Source organism: Ixodes scapularis, unplaced genomic scaffold (assembly GCF_016920785.2).
Source record: "Ixodes scapularis isolate PalLabHiFi unplaced genomic scaffold, ASM1692078v2 PGA_scaffold4__175_contigs__length_147842914, whole genome shotgun sequence".
NCBI classification, from domain to species: domain Eukaryota; kingdom Metazoa; phylum Arthropoda; class Arachnida; order Ixodida; family Ixodidae; genus Ixodes; species Ixodes scapularis.
Window position 1 is genome coordinate 132,906,220 of NW_024609879.1, and position 20,133 is coordinate 132,926,352.

Consider the following 20,133-nt stretch of genomic DNA (forward strand, 5'->3'; position numbering starts at 1 on the left):
TTGTTTTTCTTTAGGGGCTCGTCTAGCTTTTTTTATATATATGTACCGGCCGGAGTTGGAGATAGCGACCGGCCTTACCGCGGCGCTGCCGTGCGAGCGTAACTCGGCGATGAGTCATAGGAGGGCTGCTTCCCGATACCGTGCGTTTTTACGCCCGTCTTCGCTACCTACGCCTTTCTTCCCGGGCTCGTCGCCACATCGTTTTGGCCTCCGAGGTCTCTCTCGGCCGTTCGCCCACTTACTTTTTTGGGAAGCGCAGCTTTCCGAAAAAGAAACGCCCTGCAAATTCCACGCGAGGTTCCTTCTCTTCGGACTTCCTTCGTTTGTTTATTCCATTTTTTTTTTATCGCGAGTTGTATTTCTGTTTCTGACGTGAGCAGTCAGCGGCAGCAGTTAAAACTGGCTGGAGCAAACTACTACAATGTGCTAGAAAAGCAAAGTGCACAGAGACAAGAAAGAAGTGCATGCACAGCATTCAATGCAGTTTAGAAAGTGCGGCTAGGTTTCAAAGGATCGCCAATGCACATAAAAGCTTTATAGAGCCCAGAGTGGTATGACTATTGTTATAAAACAAAAAAAGTAAAGGTTAAATACAAAGAACAAACAGAGGTGTATTCTTTGCTTGAAGTTCAAAACCGACGTATGCCATCTGTTTCCGTGGTGTAGCGGTTATCACGTGCGCCTCACACGCGCAAGGTCCCCGGTTCGATCCCGGGCGGAAACAGTTTTTTTTAATTATTGTTTTTATTTTTGTTTTTAATATTATTTATTGATAACTATGCTGTCGCATTCTCATCCACTTACTTTTTTGTACTTACATAATTTACTTCACTGACGCGTTAAAAAAATTAAATCTAAAATATATTTTTTGTTTGCTTTTTTTTTAGTCTACAATTTTTGAAATTGTAGACTAATTGATTGAAATTGTTTTTTTTTCTTTCTTTTTCAGTGTTTTTTGGTTTGCTATTAAAAGTTTCACCGGTTTCGCTTGGTGCACCGCTCAAATCATTCTTCCCTTTGCAATCGCCCCGGAAATCTCCTGAAATCATGTTTTCTCCTAAAACTCTTTAGGTGTTTTTTTTTTTTTTTTTTTTGGTCAAATTTAAGCAGGAGTGTGCATTATGAAAAGACACAAAAAAAAAATAGTAGGAACAGGGATAAAACGAGGGATAAAAAACAATATTTCACCTAGATGATTGTTGACCAGTTTGCGTTCACTACTACAGATACCGTCGAATCGCCGCCTGATCGTTGTTGCGCAGGGGTGTATGTACTTGTACATCACTAAGGTGGAAAATACCGTACAAAATAACCTTTATGATCCCTCTAAAGGGGCCGCGCAGCAATTTCGTCTTCTTTCAATCCAAATTAAATCATGACGTCCATAATCTACGAAACTCACACTAGCTTTTCTCAACACGCGTAGAGAGTCCAAGAACAGGATTGGAGAAAACCGAGCAGCGTTAACACTAGAGCCACTAAACAAGCTGCGCTTAGAGTATCGGCACTCCGTTCCCCGACATTGTTGTGGGCGCCGCCATTTTGGCTCGTATGCAGAACAGACGCAACTGCCGATCGTCATGATTCAAATGTGCGACTTCCTCAGCTTTAGATTCAGTGTTAGGAAGGTCATGCAATATTGCTTTGCTCTGTCGCGAACGGTTTACACATTTGTGGAGGGCGGAAAAGCATTTCCTGTGATTTCAGATAAAGCTTCAGATAACGGGCAACCATGATTTTAAGCCACAATATGGCCAAGTGTCGTTACTCTGAAGCGTAGCTTATTTAGTGGCACTAGTTAACACTAATTCACCCCATTAGCTCGCAGCCAGGAAAACTCACGTGACACAATCGGGTGCTAATTACATTCCGCCAATGTCCATCATAGTCACTTGCTGGGGATGGATGGCAAAGCACTACGAACGTACCGGGCTTCAGATATTAGACAGTTTTAGTATAGCGTTGCTGGCTCTTACGTACGCAATACGCAATAGTATAGCGTACGCTAAAAATGACCTGCTCGGACCGAATTTAGTTGTACGTTACGTTTTCGAGTGAACACCGCGCATGATCTTGGTTGGATTTGCTAGAGCTACAGAATTCTGCGTGCTTATAGCGCAACCATGCTCCTGGAAAGAAATATTGAAAATGAAAACGTGTACAATGATTTTATTTCAAATTAAACCAAGCCGCAGCTGCCTCGTCAAGCGCGCTTTTCTGCGGGGTACAGAGGCTGCGAGTAAAGGCCGGTTCAGACACTTGCGCTTGAGTGCGTTTGACTGCGTTGCGTCGAGAACCGAAAGCGAGTCACCGGCACATCTGTGCTTCGTGTGAAGCGTGCAATCCAATTCAAAGAATCATCTTAGCACGCGATATAAGTAACAGGGATGTCCTGGTGCTGCCGCAACGCAGTCAAACGCAGTCAAACGCAACCAAATTCGATCACGGAGCCTCCGTCAATCTTCCCTTTGAAACGTCACCTTTTATCAATGCTATCGCGGAATGAAATTCATGACCTACTGATGTCCAGTACATAGCGAGAACTTCGGCGATTTCTTTTAGAGTCGCTCGTCCGTCGGCGATGAACTGTGCCAATAGGCTTAGCGTTGAGCAGATCGCAGCGTTGACGCACATTCCAAGCGGCGAACATTTTCACAGTGCACTCCTTCAGCTGCACGGCGATCTAATTCGACCGCCGTAGGTCCCGGAAAGCATTGCCGAGCTGAACACCACGCAATTTCACGTAACACAGAACTTCGAAAACACCACGTCGCCTTTGCTGCGCCAGTCGAGGTAACCACCATCTTGAAACTGGCGCTCTCGTTGAGTCCGAGATCTCTCGAGAACGTCCCGCAGAGCCCGCTAGCCCGCCACGCAAAATCCCCAGCGTTGCGTGCGTACGCAATACTCTAGCTCTTCTATTGCGTTCTGCGCACGCGCACTCCCGACCCGCAATTTTATTGCGTACGCAAGGCTTTAGCGTACGATCCACTAAAACTGTCTATTGTTAGAGTTCGGCTATCGTCTATTCGCATGGCAGTGGACACAAGCCATTGCTAGAATATTTGCCGAGGTACTGGTTGTCACAGCTTGAGGGCTGGACTCCAGGGAGCTAAGAACGTGACGAACTTCGTCCGGACTCCGGCATCCTGAGTGGTCGCTCTGCGGGTTGTGCACTGCGCGCCAGACGTCCCGCCGGGAGAAGTTCGTGACTTTCTCGACACATATTCGCTCCATGGAGTGCTTCCGCAGTTGTCGTGTCAAATTCATAAACCGCATTCTACTATCGTCACCGAGGGGTAATTCCCGTGACTTAGCTCTGCGAAGGAGAGTATGAAAGGATTGGTCGTTTCTCAAACTTGAAATCGTCAAAGATGTTTCGATAGTTCAGCGGCGTACCGTGCGAGTATATTTCGATCTCACTGTCGTCAGTATGCTTGTGTAAAGTAAGAAGCCATCCAACTCAATACCGCGTTGCACGGCCCCTTTAATATATATTTAATCACTAACAACCATAGATTTCGAAAGTAGGAAAGTGATCAGTGTACAAAACGTGTGTTGAAGATTGATCCAACACACACACACACTAACACGCACACACACACACACACACACACACACAGAAAGAGAGAGAGAGAGAGAAGCAAATCAATGTAGTTCTGCTTGTCTCCTTTTTCATTTAGTGTGTTCAATGTTTATATTGTAGGCGCTTTCTTTAAACATTATTGTAGTGCTTTGGTCTGTTTGGGATTACACACCCAAGAGCCGCTACAGTGATACCAAGATCTCGTCAATTTGCTTTTTGACGCAGCTTGAGAGGAACGCTTCAAAACAAAAACTGAAATGCGGATTCCAAGAGAGACACCACATGCATATACCATTAAGAAAAATTTGAACTCGTGCATTACCGCACTCTCGGTCCCTCATAATTATCCACGGGGAAGACGAAGTAACAAGGTGTATATAGTTTCATGCATATATATAGGACGCCGCAAAACGGATTACAATATAAACCTGGCAAGAGTTGTCCACTGTGCGTTGCTATGGTGCCTGGAACGCGTCTCCGACTGGAACGCGTTTCCGACAGTGCAAGAAGCATACGACTTGCCCTTCGCATTTCACCCTTGAACCGTTGTCCCGAAGTGAAAACAAACGACGTCACGAAAACCGGAGTATCATGCTTTTGGATGTCGCGATCCTGGTGGCTGGTCGGAGAAGTTCCGGCAAAAAGCACGAGCAAAAGAAAGTGTCGTCGCAGCGTCCCAAATGCTGGCTGCAGAAGCTTCCGCGTACTGTCCAAGTGGAGAGTGACCTGCAGCAGAACAGGCGTCTGCCACAACCATCACCAGTCAGAGGCGCGTTCCAGACACTTTCGTTCCATATCTTGAAACGAGTATACCCGTTACAAGTTCCACCAGTGGTTTAAAAGGAACCAGCTCCACTAATGTTTCTAAGACTGGAACATGTCGTCACATTAACGTTACACAGTCGCGTGTTGTAGCGAAATATCGCGCAGGATAATTCGTGGATACAATAAAGCGAGCGAGGGAAAATATCAACATCGAACTACGTGTCGTGTGGCCCCGATCACATATGTTACACTTCCTCTGGTACACTTCCCCGTCCCTTCAAGTCAGAGGTTGAAGAGGTCGATAATGAAACGCCGAAATTCCTCCTAGATTCTGCTAAACTAGAGAAAAAGGGAAGCTGTTTCATCTGCCGTTTCCTCAAAAACGTGACGAGTTCCCGTTGCAGTTTCACCGACGCAAGATGGAACGATGGCGTTCCTCCACTCCTCCTAAAAAGTACGCGTTCCAGGAACTTCGTTCCAGTGGAACATTGCCAGAAGCCTAGAAACCTTGAAAACAATAATACACACACACGGAAGTGAATGGGACAGTGCTATGCATGTATGAATGGTTCAGGTCTTCTCAAATAATCTTCAAACTGGGGAAATACTTGACTTATAGTTATAGGGGTAGGGATAGCAGAGGATTAAAATCCGTGCTCTAAACGTAGATTATTCGGGGGTTATTTCTGTATATTAGAACCTGGTCGAAATGGTCCCAGTCAAAACGTCCCTGGTCAAAATAGTCCCGGACAAAATGGTCCAGGACAGAATGGTCTCAACTGCCGACCCGGACAAAAAATTTGCAGGTTTCTATATTTTCTATTTTTGATGGATACTATTAAAGACTTAGAAAATAGTTTGTGAAATACTCGTCAAACCCAACGCTAACCCGTGAACGACTTTTTGAGGAGTGTGGGAGAATACATTTTCGTGTTAGGCTTCCTCTTAATTGGTTCATGTAATAAATACCCTCATACTAGCGAAATCAATTTTTAATTTCTTTAATATAGATTGTTCAGAAAGAGCAATGTTGTTTCTGAAAAATGGAACACGGTGGTACGACAGGTTCATTTCAGAAAACCACGTCAAGAACCGTTTTGAACTTCAGTAGCGCTAATTTGAAAACAGGTTTGGCGATAAAAGATATTGATTACACACGGAGAATGTATCGGTAGAAATCAAGAACCTTTGAGAAGTTGAGCTACATGGTATACATAGAACGTACTTAAAATTTGTTTTAAATGATTATAATGCCAATGTTGATATTATCCTTGAACGTGTGTCGAAATAAATTTCGAAGTACGAAACCATTTTGTCCTATTAAGAGCGTTCGAAGTATTTATAAATCCACCTGGGACCACTTTGTCCGGGTTGGCACTTGGGACCACTTTGTCCGGAACCATTTTGTCTAGGACCATTTTGTCCGGGACCATTTTGACCGGGACCATTTTTTCCTAGAGCCCTGTATATTTCATGTACGTGGTTGCTGAATTATCTCTCCATGCTCCTGTTCTTTATCCGAGGTGTCTGCGTGCTTCGTCACTGGTAGCAGGCTCCTGAAGGACGAAATTAAACTACAGGCCAAGGTCTGCCCTCAGGAGGCAGGTGAAACTTTTTTCTTTTTTCTAGTCTTTCACAAAAATAGCATCCGTCAAGTTATGCTTGGAAGGGCATGCGGTTTACTTTCCAAAAGGACCTCCCATTCAAGCTTTCAACAGTCCGTTAGCCTTCAACCACCGCAGCAGTCGCACCTTCTCTTCGTCGTTCGCTTCATTTTCAAGGACTTGGCGTTCACTGTCAGTGTCACGTGTGCCCTCCGACCGCCGACACGCCAACAAATCACGCCCGGGTCCAGAGTCAAGTTCAGCGAAGGTTAGCGAACTTCTTCCACGCATACCGACATGGAGCCTGGAGCCATCCATGCTCGCGGGACTGGCAGGGTCGTTTGTATCGTTGACAGCCCCACGAACCGTTACCTAAGACAACGGCCTGGGCGCTGCAGTTTGCGGCTTGGGCCACATGCTGTGGTCACATGGTTTAGGTTCATAGGACACCAACGCAAAAAATAAATGTGTTTATCCTTGTTTATTCGGAAATTAAAGAAATATCACAGCTTATTTCCGGAAACAGTCACTGCCTGCGGAATCGACACTTAAACGCCAACTTTTTTTTTTTTTTTTTTCTAGACGAGTTATTTTTAGCATGATATATAACAGTTTGTTATACATCATGGATTGGAAGACGTTCGACTCTAAAGCCGGGGGTCACATTGATCCTACATCATACAAACGACAGTCTGCAAAACAGATTCGAACGCGAGTCGCAGCGAGATTCGTGTTTCAAACGCAGCATGCCAGTGAGTTCAAGCAGAAACTGACCCGGCACGCGGTATTCGAACCACGGATATTGAGGTGAGTCGCGTTTGCAGACAGTATGTTTGTATGATGTATCAGCAGTGTGACCCCGGGTTAGGGATTCTATTATATAATTGGTTAGTATTCTTCCTGATTATTTATTCATTTATTGTAGTTTTGTGGAAACTTTATTTTGTTTGCGAGCAACTTAGCTACGTACGTCACACATTAACGACTGGATAAATTAAAAAAATTCTTCAATAAATTTTCGAGCTTGTCCATGAATGCGGTTATAATTTTATAACTGATGTGCTCATAACACGTTATATAATGAATGCCGATTAGGTAACTGATCGCCTATTACTAGTAACACACATATACGGTATCATGAAGAGGATAACCTTATGGTCACTGACATTAAGGCACGAACGGCAATGCGTCTCTTTCGAAAGCTCTGCCTCCAGCACGCGGCCCTCCTTGCCTCTCGCCGTGCTTCTTTGAAGTTCTGCTGTGAGTGTGCACGCTCAAGGATGTAGTCATGGTGATGTATACACTGAGGAAAGAAAAAGCAATGAAGCAGACTTATGCGCAATTAGAATACAAGGACGCTATGTGCTTAAAAACATGTATGCCGAAACTTCAAGAGGCAGCGTAATTGCATTCACCCAGGTGTAGACTCTGAAACCTCAGGTTTATGCGAAAGAGTTAGGCAGATAAACGACAGGGCTAATTTTGTTTTGTTTATCGATTAGATAACCTTTGCGTCGATTCAACAGATTTTATCAAACAACTTTGGCGTTTGCCTTTTTTTTTTTTTTTGCAAAATTGCAGAGAGTAAGCAAATTGGAGAAGGAAAGGAATAATAATTTTAGTTCTTAATTTCTAAGCAAGGTGGCGCAAGCTACCGCCCGTCACAAAGGGATGGTGTCATCCATCCATGGGCGCGAAGCGTGTGATTGGATCGGATGGAGTCCTCGCCGAGCGCAGATGATGCACCGGTTTTGGATAGGAGCCGAGTGAAGTTCACGCGAAACTCTGACTCAGACTTTTGTGTCCAACCCGTGCTCACAGTACGAGCCCAAACACGTCCCCTTCTCCATCGCCTTGATCACTGACATCGGCTGCTTCAAATCTGCCATTTGCAAACATTTTTTGTAACCCGGCTGCTGTGCTTATGTTGATTTTGTGTGTGTGTGTGTTTGCTTCATTTACTTTTTTTTTTTTTTTTTCTGTAATGCCTCGGCCTCGAGAGTAAATAGATAAATAAATGAAAATAAATGGCGGAACCGGATCATTGGCGCCGCGGCTACCAGATGGCGCGCACGGTTTTGAAAAAAAGGCCTATTGGGTCGCCGAACCTTTAGAGGAAGTTACAGAGTATAGCGGCTATTTCAGTTGGAACATTCTGCCCTGGAATGCAAAACATTCCGATACGTGTGTTTCTTTCTCTTTTTTTTCTTTTTTTGTCATAAAAACGGAACCGCTGACGTCTCGCTAACGTGTATACCGCTCTATTTTGAACGTTACGTTTTCTGGACTTCTCTTCTGCTGGCTCTACAGCAAAGGGAGGGGAAGATATGAAGCAGATGGCTAAGGGGAAATGACATAAAGAAAGAACTTTTTTATATTTCTTTTTAAGACAGTGGCTAGGCGGAAGGGCGATCGATCGTTTCCAGATGCTCACACGTTTTCGGAACGTCTTGAAATTCCAAAGTCGTACCTTTAGAGCTTTTCCGGTCAGGCTTGGCGGCGTTCTAGTGCCGATACTGGATTAATCCCTATTTCTAGAGACGCTTTTTTTATTATTATTAAATCAAATCAATGCATTACCTTCATAATCCTGGAGGAGGTGATCGAGAAAAAAAAAAAAAGAAACCTCCACAGGGTAGATTGACAAGTCTCTGCATACTATGAAATATGACAGCCTTGCGAGCACATGAATTGATCAAAGTTGCACAAAATCAGGCACATAAAAAATGCAGCGCAGTGAAAGTCCTACACATCCAAGCCTCAAACAATCTCAAACGCAATCGGGGCGTAAATAATGATAATAATAATAATATAACCGATACACGGAGTGCATTAAAACATGCATCATACAAAAGACAGTCTGCAAACACTAGTCACCGTAATATCCGAGGTTCGAATGCCGCGTGCCCCAGTTTCTCCTTGAACTCATTGCCTTGCGGCATTCGAAGTACGAATCTCGCGGTCCCTCGCGTTCGAATATGTTTGCAGACTATCTGTTGTATGATATATAAGCGATGTGACCCCGGCTTTAAGGTGGTGCATTTATCATACTAATTTTTTACGTAGGTTACAAAAAAAAATGTGCCTAAAAACATTTTTTTTTTTTTACGCACAGAGAGGAAAAGGGTAAAAAACATTCTGGTTGACACTGTTACTCAGAGATGGCACAACACAAAGCAAAAATATGAAAAAAGGTCCTTTGAGATGAAGACCCGAAATCGGATCCAGCAGATCCGAGCGCGTATAGTATCATCCCTGAGTAACATCGTCAACCAGGCTGATTTTTTCCATTTCCTTTCATTTATTTCTCCTTAATGGCCCCTTGGGAATTACATGAAAAAAAAAGGGGGGGGGGGGGGGGGGGGGGTAATACACAACATTTTGACACAAGTATAGAAAAAAAAGAAAAAGAAATCGAAGTCAAATCCGTAGTCACAGTAATGCATTCCCTCTTGTTCAAATTTATTGGATATGTGGAGTCACTGATTGGTGAAAAGTGGATGGGTGAGTAATAAAGATTATTTCTTCAGGAAGACAGTTCCAGATGTTTATAGCATGAGGAAAGAATGACGTATTAAAGGCTAGCGTTTTGCTTGTTATCCGTTTGATGTAACGGCTGTGATTGAGGCGTGACGAGATTCTGGCAGGAGGTGATATCAGGGAGTTAGATAAGTTGGTGCCGATATGGTAAAATTTATGTGCGCGATATAATCGAGAGACCATTCTGCGGCCAGAGAGCAGTGGAAACTCGAGAGTAAGTTTAAGCTGCGTTCCACTGGTATCGCGGGAGTATGCTGATGAAATGAACCGGACTGGATGAGTTCGAATTCCTTCCAGACTGTCGGCGAGACAAGCTTGTGAAGGACACCAGATGGACGAGGCATATTCGAGGTTGGGGCGGACGAATGTCGTCTTCGCTAGTTGCTTTAGGTGAGAAGGTGCTGATTTTAGATTCCGGTAGCCGAGAGTCAGTGAAGCATCAGCAGAGATGATGTCGATACGTTGAATCCAGGGAAGTGTGGAAGCCATGAGATGAATAAGGAGGCACTTGTATGACGAAGTAGAGTCAACTGAAACGCCATCAAGTGAGTTTGAGTAAGAAAGAGTAGATCTTTTTTTTCCGCGTAAATGATACTAGTTTGCACTTCTCGTAGTTAAGAGACAAACCATTGATCGCACCAAGCGTTGATTCGTGTTAGATCCCTCTGCAGGGTGATATAACCTGAGAAGTTGCGACTGGACGGTAAACGACGCAATCGTCTGCGAAGAGCCTAATTTTGGAATCGATGTTATGCGAAGATCATTTATGTAATATGAGAAATAGGAGTGGGGAGAGTCCTGCTCTCTGGGAAACGCCTGATGTTACGTTATGATGATAACATCGCTAGCAACGTTATTATGATGACATTGCTAATATTTAATTGATGATTGTTAGCAATGGTGAACTGAACTCCCGACGTAAGAAAATCCCGAATCCAAGAAATTGTGGCTTTGTCAATACCGAACACTGAAAGCTTAGAGAGGAGGCGATTATAAGGAACTCGGTCGAACGCCTTGGAAAAGTCAAGGAATATGGCGTCTGTTTGATCATTGTTATTCATATTAATATGTAGGTCATGAGGGAATTAGCAAGCTGGGTTTCTCAAGAATGATTTTTTTAGGAAACCACGGAGTCACTTTTTGATCCAGTGCAAAAAAAAAAAAAAAGCTTTTTCTTCTTGTAAATTACATTATTAAAACTTGAATATATTACATGCACCGCCTAAAGACACCTTTGTGATACGTTTGAATGCATTCTTTCATTAACTTAATTACACGTTTTCCTTTTTTTTTTTTTTACGCCCGAGAGCGCTCGAGAACGCCCTGTATATCTATATACTCGCTGACACCTTAAGAAACGCAGGGCGTGGCGATTCCCGAGCATCTCATTACCGTTTGGCAGCCAATCAGATCGCGGCATTAGCCGATGGGACCGCGGAAGAACTAATCAGGAAGCAAGTGGCGTAAATTAACATAATGAGTCACGCCCTGCGCTCCTTACAACGTTCGGAAGTAGAATTCACAACATCCTGGGGTACTTTTGAAATTTATTCTCAATGACCTGTTGTCTTGTCGGACCCTTTCAATTACTAACAAGTTCGATGATCGTAGATGGAACAGTGTAATTAAGCATTGCCAATTTGTAATTTGTTACGGCATGCGGCACTCTCTAAGAGCCTGGACTAAGCATATGATAATAAATAGGGTTTCGAATCAGTAATGCACAATCGATTATTAATCTGTTATGATGATAAGTAGTATTTTCGCATGTCTGAATTAATTCGTGCGTATAAAATCAACCAAACAGATCGTCTTATATCTTTAAAGAAAATCCAGACATCTTATTTTTTATGTTCCGATCTGGACGATGCTATCATGCTGTTGTTCACGAATTAGCATTCGCTTGTACTACAAACAACAGCCTTACATCTTATTTACTAATTTTTTAGTGTGTATACTTACGCAAATGTGGCGTAACTATGTTGGACACCTTTTAATTTTGAAAAAAAAAAGTAATGCAATTTAATTAATTGTGCACTTTTGTTTTGGAACTTGTTAATACCAGTTAATTCAGAATGGCATGCACTGCCGTACGGACTGTCGTACGTCGTACGGCAGTTAGGTTCACTCCACACTACCGTGGACGTTCGGAAACACAGACCAAGAAAAAAAGAATTGGTGAAACATTATTAGCTATTAACTAAGCCAGAAATAAAGACCAGCTTGCCATTAACGTCTTGCGAACGCAACGCCAAGTGCCCAACGGTTAGCAAAAGTATATCATTGCTTCAAACAAAAATTATATCGGGTAGTCCTGTATTGATTCAGGTTTCCAAGGCGATCTAAGTAAAAAAAAAAGACTTGTAGCGCTCAGTGACGCCTCGACGCGAAACTTTCCGAAAATTCGAATTCATTCGCCTGCGAAAGAGTTACATCGCTCGCGCGAATGTGACTTGCGCGATCGCGGGCAACATTACCTATTGTAAAATCTGGCAATTTCAGCCCCTTGGGTGAGCGAGCGAGCAAGCGCGCGTTCGCACGAAAAGCGCTCGCGCGAATGCGGGCAACGAACGCTCTGCGCCGGCGCCGGAGGAAAGATGCCCACCAAAACCACGTGGTTCTTCTCCATCCTCCTCATCGTCTCTCCAACTCCCCGCGCTCCGCCTCACTCCATTCTCCTTCGGCACGAGCCAACCACTCGCTACTCTAACGTTGCGCCGGGAACGCGCGCTCTCCTTTCAAGCGTCTGCGTCTTGCCAGTCCCACGGGTTGAACTGTACCCCTCGTACCTGAGGACATAGAGTTTACCTTAGGTCCTCGCAAGTTGGCCGACAACCAACGTAATCATATTTAAGCTTCTCGTATCGGCGTTCATCCTTCAAGAGCTCCGAAGATTCCGACGTGGTTATCATCCTGCGTCTTCGAGACACGACACGTCTTCGATCTGTGGTTCTTGAGGACATCGTGCACAACGCTGCTACCAAGGACTGGCTGGGACAAGGATCATCGGGTTGGATTCAACTCTGCTCTGATTTCTTCGAAGCACCAGGAAGGCACTGCCGGGGCGCACGCAACCAGACGTCAGTCATCCGGTTTTGTCATCTACTATTCTGGCTTTCTTCATGTCGTTCTGTACGGGACTGATGTGGAAGTCGGAGGTGAGCTGAACGAAGATCGTCTTTGGGTGCAAAACCTGTGCCCGGCGCGCTCAGCGGGGTTTCACTCGGTGACCTTGAAAGAAGCTGTTTTGAAGATCGATACTCAAGCTCCTGGAATAAGTGTGATCGCGTGCCAGTCTCTCACCAGCTGCCTCAGGTCTCGTGGTACCCCGCAGCTGGCTCTAGTCTGCACTGTTCAGTGTTGACAGCCTCTTTGCAAAGTCATGTTAAAGGACCTGGTGTGAACGGACGCACCTAATCAAGCTTCGTGTTTTAGAAGCAGCTCTGGAGAAGGCACCAACTCTGGTCGCTGAGCGAAGTTCGCCCTTGGATACCTGAAGACATTGTCGGAAAAATATTGACACGTCAAAACAAATAATCATTTCTGCTTCGGTATCTTTGTCTTCAAGCTTCAGCTCTTCAAGCGCTGTCCACCGGATCCGTTCCGATGATAATGAAAATGACTCAGTTGTCTTCATTGAAGATTGTCGTCCTCGGCAGCAAGCAAGTCGGAAAATCAGGTAAGAGTTGTTTTGCCTTTACATGAACACCATGCCCGTGTTTGTACATTTTGCTTGCATGATTGATCATAGTATGCATATCAGACTTTAGGAGTATACGTCTCCCAGTATACGTTGTGATGAAATTCACCTCTTAGCCACAATTAGCGCGTACGTGGTCCCGTGAGATAAAGTTATAAAATTTCCGTAAAATGATTGTCCCTCGGATAGTGCTTTTCTATGTATTCATTGTGGCCAAGATATCTAGGCAGACATTCAAACTTCAGTAATGTCTGGACGTCCTCAGTAATATGTAGCCGTAAATTTGATTATACGGATAATTTATCTGATAGCCGAATTTCAGTCATTTAAAGCGGCAATAGCGTGAGACCCAGCCACTTATACGCGAGTTACCAAACAGGGGTCATATCGGGTCTTCTATATACAAAGGCCGTAGCATTAATTCTGTGAGGTATTTCCGTGCAACGCGGTGTGACAAGTCTATGATAAAAATAAGGTCCCGCTGAAGGGCATATACTGAACAATATGTTCTTCAACTTGATCAAATTATGAACCATATTGAATTATTAAAAGTTGCGTTATAAATTATTTTCAAACGATGCTTCACTGAGTACCACCATACACTCGTTTGCGCGCCCATGTGAGAGTAAATTATTTCGAACATTTCATGTATCTCCACAAACGTAGAATAAATTCTTAATAAACAGATTCTAAGCACTATAATCCGCAAAAAAAAAAATGAAGCGCCACACTAGTTCATAAAAGCGCGAGGCAAAAAAAAAAAAAAAATAGTGGGCAAAACCGAGTCGTGCAGAACAATCGCCTCCTTGTGGCCTCTTTTCTTCTCGTCCCTTTTCCGAAATACCCCAGTCTCGGGTTAAACAAAACTATGGTCAATTCACCTTCGCTGTTAATATTGACACCAAAATAGATGCAGACTTCTTTCCGCTTTCAAACTTCGTGAGAGACACATTGTTTGAAAAAAAAAATACAATGGAAAATCAGTAAAGCACACAAAGTACAAATCATAAAAAAAAGAAAAATGAGGGTCGAGAAAGAAAAAAAAAAAAATGTGTATACGGGACACGTAGGAATGCCTGGGCGACACGGGCCAGGAACGCGCCAAATCTAGAGAGGCCAGGTTTAAGAGAGGAAGCAACTCAAACCATGGAGGGCCCATGCAACTTAATGACGGCAGACGCCTCCTGGACAAATTTGTCGCAAGTCGTTGTCGCGTGTCGAGTAGGAACGCGAGTGGGCAAGGCGGAGGCACTTGCAGACGATCAAAACTTTCGTCACCTCCTCGCTTCTCCTATTGCTTAAACTAGACCCATAAGTCACGTGACCCTGATCTAGCAGTAGGCAACACTCTGAAGTCTAGGCGCACTATCCGAATCCTCAGGACGGAAGACACCCTGCACCCTAAGAAGGGTCTATTTCTTGTCGCGAGGGATGCGAGGACGGTGTACGCTTTTAGAGCGACTGTGTCTGTTACCTCTTCGCCAGGAGTGCTGTTCCAACATGATTTATGTGTCTGGTTAGGAATATTTAGTGGTGTTCTTAGATTGCTTGCGTTAAGGGGGAGCGTATGTATAAATTGCGCAGTTCCACGGTGTGATAACCAAAGATGTGTCTGATATGTTCTAAGAACCACCACTCTTTTTTTCTTCCTGAACGCACTATTTAAAAACGTTTGTGAGTTTACTGTCTTGTAGAAGACGTCGAATCACGGCTAACAATGCAAGGATCCCTGCGAATAAATAATATAGGAATACGATTAGACAAAAAAAAAAAAGCGATGTGGGTTATGACATTGAGCTTGTCGTTTCATTTGCTCTTTGTCCTTTCGTACATAGGATTTTTAAGAATTAATTTTATTATAAGTCTCGTCACTTGCTGGAATCCTTTCATTGTTTGCCGTGATTTGTTTGTCTCTGTGTTCTGCAGCAAAGTAAACTCACAAATCTTTTTCTTGTAGAGTGCAGGTTGAAAAATATTCAGCTTTTGTTTTTAACCGTCGTGTCGCAATTGCTAAGAAAACATTTTATATTAAGTTATATTACTCTTTTTTTACTAGGAATCAGAGTTTTCCATTTTAAATGAAGCACGAAAAGGGCGATACATCTACGTGAGCTCAGTCAATTTAACTGATTTTGAACTTTAGCAGGGTTCGAGTCATTACTCAAATTTGTACGTTCCCGCAGGAAATGAATTGGGCTCGACGCTAATCAAGTCGTTTTTGAACTTTGTATACGATGATGGCGATCTATCGTTTACACGTTTTATCGCGCGTGCTTATACGAGACCAATTATGCTGCAATGGTGCTTTTAAACCACACAAACCTATGGAAAACGCAATACGAGCCAGCCACGATGTGGTAACCTACCGACCGTCAATAAAATCACTAGAGTCGTAAAAACAATGGCTCAACAAAAGCAAAATCTCAAATACTTTATGCTTCGATTGCAATACCCCATTGCATTGAACCGGGATGAGCTTTAAGGGGTACTTCAGTTTAACATTCTGGTCTCAGAATTCAATCAGTGATATACCTAAACATAAAATCAAAATCATTTTAAGACATATCATTATCTACTGTAATTACGCCTGAACTTAACATGCACGTTTCATTTTGGTTGGAATGGCTTAATAATTATATTTTTATATTGTAGATGAATTATTTTCATACCCTTCAACTCATCAGCAAACTGCCAGCTTTTCATGCCCAACTTGTTCCTACTTTCTGTTAAAAGTAGAAAAAAATTGCTGATTCGTAGTGGCATGCTGAATAATTTGTGTCAATATTGTTAAAGGGTTTTTCTGTCAAATGTCTATATCGAATTCTTCTGGAAGATAAGAAGTTGAACTTTTTTTTCGTTTGGGGAAAGGGGGGGGGGGGGGGGTTAAGACTCGGAGTCCTACAGGTCCAGATGGTTTCCATTAATTTCATATACATAGTTGAGGCGTGTCAAATTTCTTATTTGCTTTTGCCCATAAAAGTCCAAACACCTTTTTCTTCTTTTTTTTTTTTCATTTAGGCTTGAAGATTAATGGTCAGAACGTTACATTAGGTTGTATAATTGACAGGCCTTTCCCCCCTTGACGTTCTTTTGTAAGGTCAATACCTTACTAAGCACCCCCCCCCCCTCGTCTGGTCATATAAGATTGTTTCTCTTGTTTCATTACAACCTTTTAAACACGCTCATTTTTATTTTCATTGCTGATTTATATTAAAAGAACAGTTGTTTAACTAGCATGCTCCTAATACACTATGAAAATTGCTCTATGCTACTTTTTTTTGAACTATTGTAATCAAAAAGTGATTTTAATTTTAAAAAAAAAAAACGTTAACAGCGCTATATGCTATGCACCTTCAAGATGCTGCTGTGATTGACACAAAGTAATAGAGCTGATAGCACAAAATGTGCCGGGTAAACAACTTCGTCCCTCCCCGCAGTTACGCACGTCTGCCAACAGCAGGTTAGCTAAACGTCTTACACAATTAAGCCGAAAGGCGTCACGCCACGATTATGCCAGCCTTTGTTGACGTCGGGAAGCCGCCTGTCAATCGACGGTGCCTGAGCCTCGGAACCGATTATCTGCAACTAATGAGAAAATACTGGGACACTTGTTGCCGGTGACTGCTAGGGCGACAGATTATCTTAGCGAACATTTTGTTGCTGTTCTTGTCACTGTTGCTGTTGTTGTTTTCCCCTTGTGATCAAATGTTTACTACCGCAATTTTTTCTCTTTTGTTGTTTTTTGTTCGAAGTATGCAGAATTTAAGACTGGGACTTGTTCTAACCGAACTAGTCTATATTTATAATACAAACTTAAAAACAAAAAAAAAAATATATATATATATATAGCGCGCACATATTTGAAATTTTTAACCTTCGTTACACTAACCGGATGTAATTTAAGAATGTGCAGGTATTGGCCTTTTTACAACCGCATTGCTTTTGTCGTCTCTTCCTTGTACATAATGTGTGGCTAAGGTACTTTTTATCGAACCATATTAGACTTTAGTAATGCGAGCTTAACAAATAATGGTGTAAAAATGACCCTATCTTTCTGACCTGAATATAGTATATGGATTTAATCATTAAGCTTTGGACGACTACCGCATTAGTTATGTCGATTTTTATTTATACTGTTACACAATGGGGACAGAATGCATCTCTTGTGATGCCTTTTGTTGGGGAGATCGGTGGCCGAGTGGACTAGCGCACACCAGCTCGGAGCACGCGTGGATCGAAACCTCGCGCGGCAGTACCCAGGGATCCTGGGTTCAATCCCCAACCTGCCGGTTTCGATCTGGATGAGCATCGTTCCGGCGTGCGGTCGTGTATCACTACTGCGTGGTGCACGTTAAAGACCAGTATCTAGCGGTTGTACCGCACTAAACTTTGCTCACCTACAGCTGAGAGAGAAGGCACCCGTTGAGGCAGACTAAGTTCAGGCTGTGTAAACTTACACACACCAATTTTGTTTTTGTGCCTCTTGCCTACATACATTTTAGCATAAAGCATTTATAAAGAGAGGATCAGTGCTGAACAAAAAGAGCAGTTGTCGACGAGAAACATCATATGAGACCATTAATCTCGTGCGAGAATAATTTTTTATTCAACCGGTGGATGTACTGACGCGACTGTACAGGTTTTTTCAAACTTTGTTCTTTAGTTTCCTGGAATTTGTGCAGCAGATTCGGTTTCAGTCACCCGAGGCACCCTTTCCGTTTTCCTCTGGTGACGCCTTTTGCTGATACAGTTATATTTAAGCCCCTAATTGGGAGAACCCGACACGCAAAATTTAATGACAGCAAAAAAAAAAAAAAAAGTTGCATGCACCTAATATTTTAAAAAGTTGATTGCATGTAATTTCGCTCGCTATAATCTTTTAAGATTTGCTGATGTACTATATATGAACGCCCTTAACTATATTCTGCTCCATAATCCGGTTCACCTCACTTCCGGGCACAGCTCGGAAGTCAGGTGATCGTTCCCATCACCACGGGGGTATGGGACCAATCAAACAGTGTCAAAAGCGCGTGTCACTGGGCCTTTCCTGCACGTGATTGGTTCAGCGATGATAGAACACGCAGAGAAACATGACGAACACTATGTTTGTACGCTTTTGACGCTGCATGATTAATTCCACCAGCTCGCAGCGTTGGCTGCATCAAAGCTTAAAGGGCCGCTGAAAAAGAAAAAAAAAAAATATTTTTAAACAGTTTGGTGGGATGACACACGTGTCGAGAAATAACTTTTATGCGAAAAAAAAATTAGAGCAATATGGACGGTGCGAGATTCGTTTCAAATTCTGCGCACAAAGTCGACGACGTCACGGAATGGTCATACACTCTCTCCACCTCAACGACGTGAAGGCCAAGCCGATCCACCTCTCCTCCATGCGCCCGAAATGTCGGGAGAGGAAACAAGTGGAAAGGAGGTGACTACCGACTAAATCGCGTCTCGCGCCGTCAATGTTGGTTTAAAATTTTGCGTAAAACTTATTTTTTGACACGCGTGTCCCAACCAGACTGTTAAAAACAATATATTTTCAGTGGTCTTTCAAGGCGTAACGAAGTACAGATGATGTATACTCCACGCTTCCAGTGAGCCAATTCGTATCCTCAGCACGGATATGTGCTTAGATGAACCCCCCCCCCCCCCCCCCCCGGTCCCCCCGCGCACAGACAGGCAGAAAAGTCGAGCTGTCTTCAAGCTCCACGGTGAACGTTTACAAGACACAAACAAAACATTTTGTTTACAATCCTTTCCGAAGTCATAAAACGCGCACATACACAATCGCTTTATAACGTAAACCCGCAAAGACGAGCGGTATGCCTGCCAAACCTTTAAAATAATAATAAAAAAAACAATATTGCATGTAAAAAAAAAAAAGTCAATGTCCGAAGCGAAGCAAAATAGTAAATAGTTGAGAAGCACAGTTTATTTAGTTGAAGTCTACGTCAATCTACATCGAGTAAACAATGGAGAAACCCCAACGAAAGTAATAGGAACAAAAAGGGAGACACTTGGAGGAGCTTGAAATGAACCCGCGAGCGCTCAAACCTTCAATGGCCCAACGTTTCAAAGGTCGTTGTCCCTCGTTTCCCAGACGTAGCACACTTCAAAGTAAGTTTCTGTCCGACATTGATCCGACTTCACTTACAGGTCAAGTAACTTTAAATCTATTTTTATACCTACTACTTTTATGGAAATACCGGGTGTTTGGGAAAAAAAAAGGTAACTCTATATTTCTCACATTAAAAATAAACTACGCATGCCATATGCTAGCGGTCCGCTTATCATGTATACGATAGCGATAGTGGTCCGGATCCGGACCACATAGCGATAGTGGTCCTACGCATGCCATATGATAGTGGTCCGCTTACCATACGATAGCGATAGTGGTCCGGATCCGGACCACATAGCGATAGTGGTCCTACGCATGCCACATGATAGTGGTCCACTTACCATACAACAGCGATAGTGGTCCGGATCCCGACCACATAGCGATAGTGGTCCTACGCATGCCACATGATAGTGGTCCACTTACCATACAATAGCGATAGTGGTCCGGATCCGGACCACATAGCGATAGTGGTCCTACGCATGCCATATGATAGTGGTCCGCTTACCATACGATAGCGATAGTGGTCCGGATTCGGACCAACTAGCGATAGCGTCCGGACCAGATGTCAAAGCTTCCGAACTTATCGTTATCTGATTCCAGTCACAAGCGATTTTTGAATATTTTAAATGAAGAAATGCCGATTTACAGTGCTCACGATTAATGGCAAACGCGCTAACAAAAAGGCGCCTCATTTTTCCATTGAAAAATTTGTAAAATAGTTAATAACTTTGAATCAAACAAAGGCAAGCTCGGAAACTTTGCCGTCTAGCAAGAACCTCTAACGTTACGTTTACGAGCAGACTAAGCTAGGATGATT

The 20,133-nt window shown here is 43.2% G+C and overlaps 1 protein-coding gene and 1 non-coding gene across 2 annotated transcripts in view; both read left to right on the forward strand.

Annotated features, from left to right (window-relative positions):
- Nucleotides 1-651: 651 nt before the first annotated feature.
- Trnav-cac lies at nt 652-724 on the forward strand. Its single transcript has one exon. It is a non-coding gene; the product is annotated as a tRNA-Val (tRNA).
- An 11,403-nt stretch (nt 725-12,127) lies between these two features.
- LOC8027205 (ras-related and estrogen-regulated growth inhibitor) overlaps nt 12,128-20,133 on the forward strand; it is a 54,396-nt gene continuing 46,390 nt past the window's right edge. Inside the window, exon 1 of the mRNA XM_002407476.5 lies at nt 12,128-13,174. Coding sequence (XP_002407520.4) covers nt 13,102-13,174 — 73 coding nt within the window. The 5' untranslated portion in view covers nt 12,128-13,101. The remainder of the gene's footprint in view (nt 13,175-20,133) is intronic.